The sequence below is a fragment of the Solanum pennellii genome, chromosome 5, assembly GCF_001406875.1.
Source record: "Solanum pennellii chromosome 5, SPENNV200".
NCBI lineage: Eukaryota > Viridiplantae > Streptophyta > Magnoliopsida > Solanales > Solanaceae > Solanum > Solanum pennellii.
This window is the reverse complement of record NC_028641.1, coordinates 3077905-3087694: the sequence shown is the minus strand read 5'-3', so window position 1 is coordinate 3087694 and position 9790 is coordinate 3077905. Positions and strand designations below refer to the sequence as shown.

Genomic DNA, 9790 nt, shown 5'->3' with positions numbered 1-9790 from the left:
ATATATATATATAATTACATTAAAAATACTATAAATCATAAATATTAACACTTTAAAATACTTAAAAATTATACAAAATGTTTGATTGGCTCTTAGAATACATTTGTGCCACATAGAAACACATATTAGTTGAAATAGCATAAAGTATAATTACTATAGCTTACAACAATTTAATACTTCAAATATTTCAAAAAAACAAAAGAAAAATTTAATCGACTTTTCAAATTTCATTTATATCAATTAAATTAGAACAATTAAAATAACTTATATTAGGCTCATATAATACCATACTAATTTTTCTTCACTATCGTATTTATAATAATTTAAATATCATTTTGAATTGTAGCATATAATTAGGATCTTTATTCTAATTAAAAATTCAAATTCAAGTCTTTGAATATTTAAGACACACTCTTAAAATGATCATACAAAGAGTATAATTAAATTATGGCCCATTGGACCTAAGTTCTTTAGGAATAATTTATGCCTCTTTTTAAAATCGAGTTCTGAAATTGAATTTTTGTCTCGTTCAATACAATACCTACATGAACTAAGTTAATTTTTTTTTATTGATTTTATGATATATTTTTTATTTGAATTATAAAACATATCTTATGATACAAAAATATAAATACGTATGAAATAAAAATTATTTATTATTTAATATTAGTAAATATCATTGCACATATTTTTTTATTCAAATAATATTTTTTTTTTAAAAAATAACATAAAGTTGAAATGGTATAAATAAATGTCTGGAAGCGGTTATAAATAGCCAGCAAACAAACCGCTTTGTCAATTATATTTAGGAGTAGGCGCGAACACCAAAATTTTGAAGATTTTTTTTATTTTTTATGATCTGTTTAAATTCATGGAGAATAAGGTATTTATTTATTTATTGTTCCGTTTTTTTGTCAACAATTTGAACAGAAAACAAATTGGAATTTGTTCAAATGTATGTATTTGAAAAATTAATTTGTCTAAATTGTGTGTTTTGGGTGATTAAAATCATGAAATTTTAGGGAATTTTGAGTTTGTAATATGATTTTTTCAGTCATTGAGTATTATCACTCGATAGTCTCAACATTTGGCTATTGTCTGGTCGTAGATTTTGAAGTTGAAACTTGAACTTGAGTTTTTAAAGTTGCGATTTTTGTAATTTTGAAGTTGTTTTGGGAATTTTTTATCGAAGGTTTGTAAGTGGAAGTATCAAAAACTCGCAAAATTGTGATATTTTGGGGAAAATATTGAAGTTTTGTGGGTTGAAGTCCGAAAACCCCAAAATTTGGCAAAGTTTGTGATTTTTTTGAATTTGAAGTTATTTTGAGAAAAAGATTTTGATGTTTTGTGAGGGAAAGTCGAGAATATCTAAAAGTTGGTTTGAGTTTGTTTTGGGGAATTTGAAGATCACAGATTTAAAGATAAATTTTCAAAATCTACGATCAAACGCTAGCTTGAAGTTGATGAATAACTCAATGTATTGTGCAAAAAAATGTCTCGTAAAGTTATTTTTCGATCTTTTTAGGTAGTTGTAGCAATGTAGTTGTGTAATTTCACACTGATTTCTACTGACTTTTCTTGTTTGTCAACCAGGATATGGACATTGAAAACATAAAATCAAACCTTCTTGCTTTAAGGCAATTGTATGGTCTATTGCGAAATGACAGAGATGGTGTTTCGAACTTGAACTCTGATGGTGTAAGTTTCTTTTTTGTGCTTATTTGTTTGATCATACTCGTAATAGGCTCAAGTCGACAAGGGTCTACTGGACCTATGAGGTAGAGGTAAAGCATGCATACATTCTCTAGACGCACTTTGAGGGACTATACTGACTATGTTATTGTTGTACTCGTGATAGGCTTTAGTTTGTGTGAGGGGTAATGGTGGAAGTTACGAGCAACATGGACGTTCAATAATTTAAATTCCAACCATAGCTTTGTTTTTTTGTTTTCTTTGTGGATTTCAATTTCTTGGTTTTGGGGGAGAAGGGGTTGAGATGAAAAAAGTTTGATGTTATGAACTTAATGTGGCCTTAAGCTTTTATTACTGTTAAAAAGTAAGTACTTTTACCTCGTCTTTGGCTTCACTAATGTCGTGGAGCAACAGTAATAGTAAAATTGTCTCTTTGTGACCTAAATATCATATGTTCGAGCACTGGAATCAGTTATTGATGCTTGTGTTAGGGGTTGGTTGCGTACATCATGCTCTTGAGTTTTGCGGCCTTTCCCCGTAGCCTGCATGAACGCAGGCTGTTTTATGCACCGGGCTGTCCTTTTTTAGAAGAAGCTTAACAGGGTGGTTGGGATTATATTTAAGTGGTAGACTAGCCAAATTTTCTTTTCTAAATTTAGGTGGTGGTGTGTTCTATGTCTGGTATCTGGCCTGTTTGATGGTCGGGATAGCAATCTTGGAGTAATATATCTCCTTTATTTCATCTTATATACGCCTGTCTAGACTCTAAACGCCTATTTCCGACAGTATTTGTTTTTTTTCTTCAAACAGTTGGACCATGAAGCGCGAGTCATGTTAAAGAATCTACTCGATACAACAACGAATGATGTACTTAAGGCTCATTCTGAGGTACCTGTCTGGTTCTCTGCTTACTGAGGGGAACCTTTATTGTTAGATCTTCGTTATTTAGACTTATCGTGTCATTCCTATTTCCCACAGATCATAGCACATCAGGCGCACGTGCACAACTTACCTCAGCCTCAGCATCTGGTTGACATGGCGAAGCAACGTCCTCTTGCTTTATTAGACATGCCAAAATCTTCAGCTGTTATTCAAAGTTGTGGAAATGAGCCAGTTGTCGTGGAGGAATCCACCTTATCGAAAGAGAAGCAGGAATCTATCGTTCCAGTTACTCAGACGGCTAGCGTGCAGCGTCCAAAATTTAGCTTTAGTGCAAGTGAAACTGGAAATAAAAGAAAGTTTTGCAGAGTCTGTCAGCGCCCAAAATTTGAAAAGCCGTTTGTTCCTTGTATAAACACTAAATCTTCTGAAATAGAAGCTTCATATTCTACAAAGGTCGTGGCGTTGCAAGAACAGCAGAATAGTCTATTCAGCAGTTTTTCTCGGGATATTCAACAAGAAGCATTGCAATCATTAAGCACTGAAAGTAGAAAGCCGAAAGAAGTGCTCGATCTCCATCACATATCAAGTGGTGCAGATACTGTGGCTTCCATATCAGACAGACCAGCTAATGATCTTACACAAGCCGCATATAACTTTTCTGGTTTGATAAGATCGGTACCTGATCAGAACCATGATCATCTATCAACCGATGATGTCATTAAACAACTCGAATTGCACATTTCAGCTTTGCAGATGGATGCAGAGGACCTTGTTCTTGCTGATAGACATGCAGCTGACCATAACTTCAAACCGATAACTAACTTTGTGCCACAAGTAGAGTTAGCTAGTTCCATCAACAAGATAGAGGGAGCTGTCGTGAATGATAAACTTGACTCACTACAGCTAGTGATTACTCAATACAGTCAAGAACCTAAAGGCACATCAAGTTCACTGTATCCGGGATATACTATTCCATCTATCAGAATATCAAATATTTCAGCAGATCAGTCACCGCCTCCTGAGTCAAGTAGTTGCCAGTCAAATCAGTTGAGACAACAACAGATTGTAGCAAACATCGTCCCTGCTGAGCATCGTGATCTGTCTACAGAGCTAGACTTAGTTGAAGAGCATCCGTGGCAGATACAGAGAGGAAACATAATTAATCATCAGAGCATCCAGTCTGTTGTTGACCAATTTGAGCCGTTGGGCCAATCAGAGAATCAAAACAATAGTACTTCACGACAGAGTCGTTATGCTGCTTTGCCTGCAATGTTGATCAACGAGAACCTGAACCAAAACCAAATGCCTTCAAACGAGAAAAGCGGGCAGCTAGGAAAATTGAATGCCAGGTTGCCTGCAGCAGATATTTCGAGAAACAACATAGGCACTCCAGGATTGATTGATCACGGGAGCAAGCTAACTTGGTCCGGTACTAATGAGAGCAGAATAGATTCACCTTATTCAGAGCATTCAATAATGAGGCGATCAGCATTGAATCACAAGTTAGGTCAATTCAAACCATCCAGGAGCTCTTATGCAAACTCGGACCAGAATTCTAGTAAATATCCGAGGAATAGGAATCACATAAAACAACTGAGAAGAAGGCATTTGCATGAACAGGAATCAGAGGTTTCACATTCAAGCTCACCCTACTCTTCCAGCTCGACAGATTTGCAGCAGACAAGCACTTACAGTAGTGACAAAGATGATTTATTGCCAAGGCAGGCTCGAACCAAGATGCGGTATTCAGATGAAACAAGCAGCTACGGAGAAGATGAATCATATCCTCAAAGAGATAGTAGTCAAACAGATTATACGGACAGCTCAAGCTGCAGTGGCCATGAGGGTTACTCATCCCCAATTGGTAGTGAAAGGGCTCATGAAAGCAAGGGGGAGAAATCCTCATCACTTGATCCTTCAGGGTCTGACCATCTTGAAGAACTCTCGTACTACTCAGCAGATTCTTCATCAAGGAGGTCAAGTCCTGCACGTGCCTACAAGTCTGCTAACTCGAAAAAATCAAAGAAACATAACGGAAGGTGGAAGAAATTGAAAGACAAGCTAGCAATAGTTTTTCACCATCATCATCACCACCATCACCATCATGGTAAGGATGATAAAGCTAAGGAGAAAAAGACATCTTTGTTGAGGCAGAGAGGGAAAAGGTTCCCCGGTCACTATTCATCAAGCAAGGATGAAACATATGGAGGAAAGGCTTTGGAAAAGTTTGGGAAGTCAGCAATCGACAAGAAAGCTGGAACAAAGACGAAGGGGGACCAATTTCATACCCTTGCTCGGGGGCTTATGCAACATATCCAGCATTCAAAGAAGTCGAAACATAGCAGCAGTAGACCAGCAGACAAAGAACAACATAGCAATAAGAAGGTGATTAACAAATTTCGTTGGTGGCAACTACTAAGGCATCACAGAGGTATGAATAAAACACCTGTCATGCTGGGATCCGCACATAAGAAACACCATCAAAAGCTTTTTCCGAGATGAAGTAAGGCATCTGAAATTGCCACTTTGTTTACTTATGAAAAAAGAGAAAGTTCTTGACCTCACTTTAGAATTGCTGGAAATTTCAAAGTGCTATCGACTAACATCACTGCTTATTACGCATTTCAAGAAGCATATTCAGAATTGTTATATGAATAAGATTACGGATTGTTTTAACATAGTATTCTATAAAATCTATATGATTTGCTGAAGCATTTCACATTGGTACATATCTTAGTACCTAGTAGTTTCCTTGAAGTTCTGCTACATGGTTTCTTTCCTTAACAGCTTTCTTTTCGTCTTATCTTGAAATGTGCTTGCAATTGTGAATACCTTTGGTTTCTTCTTTCCATAGTTCTTCCTTTTTTAAAAATACATAGAAAGATCGACTTGGATAAGTTTTTATTAGTGATACCTCCCATGGTAAATGGGGAGATCTGTGAACTTCTTAGTAGAAAAAGGGTGACATACAATGTTTTATCTTATAGAACTCGCAAGAGTTGTCTAGTTTGACACATCTGTTGGTGTAACTTAGTAATGAACGACAATCACAATTTCACTGTCAAAACTCTGCTTCTGTATCTACCAAGTTTTTTACTCCTTGGTTTCCTCTCGGACATCTAGGATTGAACATCAAGCTAAGTCCAAGCCAGTCAATATAAACAAAGATAAACAAGAAAAAGCACAAAATGGAGATTCAAGCACCAAATAAGAGACTGGAATAGCATTTAGTATAACAATTAAAGATAAAACGTTTGCAGAAATCACATGTAACTTAATGCTGATTACAAATCAACATTTGGTTTGAGAATCACCTGTCTCGGCTAGATATGACCATAGCAGATACAACAATTGATGTGTACATGTTGAGGCAGAAATTAAAAATATACCATCAACACTAAAGATTTATAGATTATAACAAGATGGCACAATACATCATTGAAATATCAAACTCTGAAGGGAAAATTTTTTGACAGCCAAAGCAGTTTGTCTTGCTTGTTGTTTCTCAAGTTTGAGGACACTGCTCATTACATTGCTTGGGTGAAGAAACAGGTTCTTCTCCAAGCACCTTTTCTTCTGTTGCATTGTCAGGAGGACCTTGTTCTCCATCTTCATTGTTTTCTGGATGGAAATTAATGGGGAATTTTGTGACTCGAGGTTTGTCAACCAAAATATTCCTTTGGATCCTATCAACCAAAACCTTCTGAGGCGGTTCTTCTTTTAGTTGTTCATCATCATAATCATTGTTCACATAGTATCCTACTCGAATAAATTCTTGACCCACGTAAGAGCATGTTAATAGCAATACTGTGACACCAATTATATCTTCTTCGCGAATTTTGGATGGTTCAGGGGGATCAGCCTGCAGATTGGTTTCAGCATAAGTCTCTAATCTTTGGCACAATTGAAAAGTTAAAAAGAGTATTCATTACCTGAAGCACAAAACGATATTTCCCAACATTTACAGGTCCAACAAAAACACTTTCTAGTTGTTGGTCATAAGTATCATCCTCAGCAGATCCCACATAAGTTAGCTTCCACTCTAAATCTGAAACAAATGAAATGGTCAGAAGGTAGAGCTTGATACTTCTGATTTCTGAAGGGAAATCCTATTTGCAAAATTCACATACTCAAATAATTTAACCTTTACAAATTTTAATCGTTCAGACAAGATGAACCATGAATGAAAGACAGAAAGTTTCAGCAACAACTTAAGTTACATGAAGTCATGAATAGTCTATGACAACTAGGACAAATAAAAAAGCATGAAGAAAAGAAAACTGTATGAATAGTGACCATAACAAAAAGAAAAATATTTCAAGAAAATTACTGATCCCAAGGGGGTCCTCTTTGGGGATTGCTTAATTTTAGATCCTTCCTAGAAGTCCTAACCAATAACCATTGAGAGTTGAGACAAATCACAAGATGCTGGAAAAATTGTGTATAATTGACACTTGACACAATGGGGTAATCACTAATCAGAGCTTTATATGATTTGTTTATTTTCTTGTAAAGTAGAAGTATTTCATTCATAAACATGGTTGAGCTGGTCACATACAAAGGGTATACTACAAAAGGTAAAGAATATGCAAAATCCACCTATCCTTCTATACCATAAGGAACTTTATAGGTGCACCAAAAGAATAAGTGAGCCACATCAGAGCATTAGATAATAGGGGAAAGTATTAGAGGAAAATGAAGATCAAAAAGTTGGAAGAAGAAAGGACTTCTTTTGAGAGGGGTTTTCATGATAAAGTAGACTACTCAATTCATGCACTAATGATTCAGGCAGAGAGAGAGTGTTGCTGCAGATAGTGTCACAAAAGCTAAAGTAAGATCTTACCAATTTCACTCTCTGATATTAAGAATTTTGATATAGATTAAGTTGTGGAAGTGGACAATTTATATTGAAGTGGACAAGTCTTTTAGTCTTATCCACATAACTATAGGGAAATATTAGCAACAGGTAACAAAAATGAACCCTTCCCAGAATCATGGCTAGCCGCCTAGCCCTTACTAACAGTATATTTTTGGAAGCTGACTTGGAAACAAAAGGATTTCTCAATAAAGCAAGTGAAATTCAGCTAAACTGATGTGCCATGAGAACAACTACAATGTAGCAGCACCCCCACTCAATTTCCTATACAACTTGGAATTCTATAGGTGCACCAAAAAACATAAAAGGACCAGAGGCTACTTCTCAGTTGAAAAAAAGACTTTAAACACTGTCCCATTTGATTGAGGCCTCGTATTTCATTTACATACCTATTTGTATCTTTTCAGCTAAGCATTTTACTATACACCATGTTTTCACTTTGTATGCCAATTGTTACAATTTTTTCTAGTCACCTTACCGGTGCATGCTTGCATAACTACAAAGTGGGATCTGAGAAGGATAAAGTGTCTTAAGACTTTATACCTAACTCTCATAGAGATTGTTTCCAATAGATTCTCACGATTATTGTTTCTACTATATCACAAGTATTTAACATGTCTATAGAGATATGGAAAGGTTAAACAGTATAATAAACATTTACATAACTTAATAACATCATTTCGTGAATCTTCATAATCTCATTTCCTCTTCCCAAACAACAAATTTAAATCACTTGGCAACAGAGAAACAATCAAATTGAATAACTTACCCACCTAACTAGAGTACAAACTTAAGAAACCTAAGCTCTGAATTCCGACTTCGAAAACTCAACAAAAACGCATTTACAGCTATATCACCGCTGCTGCTGCAAACTATTTGCTTGATTTTTCCCCAAAAACAAACAATTTTCACATCAAAAAGGAAATAAAACGACAGAAGAATGAAAATTTTACCATCTTTAAGAGCATCGAGGCACTCGTAAGAGATCTCAAACTGAAAAGGACTGAGGAACGGTGCCGGATTATCCAGTACGGCGACGTTCGTAATGTTGACGGCGCTCATCTTTCTAGAAAATTCTCCGGCCCCGAAACCCTAATCGAACCCGCCAAATATACTAGAAAATTGGTATAAATAGCAATTCCAAAAATAGCGGGAGTTTTTTGAATTTTCATAAAAAGCCGCGAAAATATATTAAAATTTTAATTTCAGATTTTGCATATATGACATACCTCCCTTTATTTTTTCTATTTTGTTTTATTTAATCCATCAAATTAATTATTTTGTAAATTGCCTATGGAAAAACAAATCAAAAGATAAAACTAAAATAATGTTATTATTTTTTAAATTCCACTTTAAAATTATTTTTTATTCATATGCATTTCTTTTTTTCTAATACACATTACTATAATATGTTAAATTGTATAAATAATTATTTTTTATTTCATGGTGTTTATAACTTGGAATAAATCTATTCCACTAAGGTAAAATTTAAGAAATTCTACACATGTTACTAAATTGTTCCGTAATTAGTAAAGTATATGACTGATCATAAAGTGTTAAATTCAAATATTAGTGAATATATAAAAATATGCACATTATTTCTTTTGATATGTTTAAGCTTTAGTGAATAAAAATTATCTGATATTTATGCTGATATAAAATAGTAAATATATTTTATTTTATATTGAAGTAATTGCAAAAACGAGTGCAGTATAGTCAAATTAATACTCTCTTCGTTCATTATTGTTTGTCATAATTTATATTTTTAGAGACAAATTATAAGAATTTTGAATAACATTATGTATTTTTTCATCATATTGATATGCAAAAAATTGCAATTTATAGTACTATTCATATAGTTTTTGAATATCTAAAATTTTTGTTTAGAGTATCGAATTAATGTAATCTAATTTTAACTTTAAAAATTAATCAAATAAATTTTTAAAAAATATAATATGACAAATAAAAATGAACGTAGAGGTATATTTATATTTCACAAGCATATATAGATGCCAGTATTTTTCCACTACATATAGATTGACAAGTCATTGCAAAAGTCAAGTTGACCAAGTCATATACATATATACTAAAATTTTAATAAACATCAAAGTATATTAATTTCATAATTTAATTCATTAATAAGAATCTAAAATTAAACTAGTCATATTAAGATCCTAATTCTGTTGTTGACCATAATATTTGGCTAAATGAACCTAACTATAATCTTAACGAGATATAATATTATTCTTTCAGAGTCAAACTCGAACGATTTCCTAACAAGTCTTACATTCTTAAGAATATTATCATACATTTTATATGTAGTTTCCTTTTCTTTTTAAC

The 9790-nt window shown here is 33.8% G+C and overlaps 2 protein-coding genes across 2 annotated transcripts; one reads left to right on the top strand and one right to left on the bottom strand.

Moving 5' to 3' along the window:
- The first annotated feature begins 871 nt into the window (after positions 1-871).
- On the top strand, positions 872-5280 carry LOC114077322. Its single transcript, XM_027917167.1, has 4 exons — positions 872-883; positions 1594-1698; positions 2503-2580; positions 2671-5280. The coding sequence occupies exons 1-4, from the start codon at positions 872-874 to the stop codon at positions 5074-5076; spliced, it is 2601 nt and encodes an 866-aa protein (XP_027772968.1). The 3' UTR covers positions 5077-5280.
- A 489-nt stretch (positions 5281-5769) lies between these two features.
- Positions 5770-8560, bottom strand: LOC107018879 (probable histone chaperone ASF1A). The gene is made up of 3 exons (XM_015219465.2): positions 8404-8560; positions 6507-6622; positions 5770-6436 (listed from the first exon to the last, which is right to left on the bottom strand). The coding sequence occupies exons 1-3, from the start codon at positions 8510-8512 to the stop codon at positions 6080-6082; spliced, it is 582 nt and encodes a 193-aa protein (XP_015074951.1). The 5' UTR covers positions 8513-8560; the 3' UTR covers positions 5770-6079.
- Between the last annotated feature and the right edge of the window lie 1230 nt (positions 8561-9790).

Bases quoted from the DNA above. Each gene is read 5' to 3' on its own strand.
- LOC114077322 (XM_027917167.1), top strand. The intron at 1,699-2,502 runs GTAAGTTTCTTT...TTCTTCAAACAG, and splicing joins CGAACTTGAACTCTGATGGT to TTGGACCATGAAGCGCGAGT. The intron at 2,581-2,670 runs GTACCTGTCTGG...TATTTCCCACAG, and splicing joins TACTTAAGGCTCATTCTGAG to ATCATAGCACATCAGGCGCA.
- LOC107018879 (XM_015219465.2), bottom strand. From the start codon at position 8,512: ATGAGCGCCGTCAACATTACGAACGTCGCCGTACTGGATAATCCGGCA. The intron at 6,623-8,403 runs GTAAAATTTTCA...CATTTGTTTCAG, and splicing joins CCTCGATGCTCTTAAAGATG to ATTTAGAGTGGAAGCTAACT. The intron at 6,437-6,506 runs GTAATGAATACT...ACCAATCTGCAG, and splicing joins AATATCGTTTTGTGCTTCAG to GCTGATCCCCCTGAACCATC.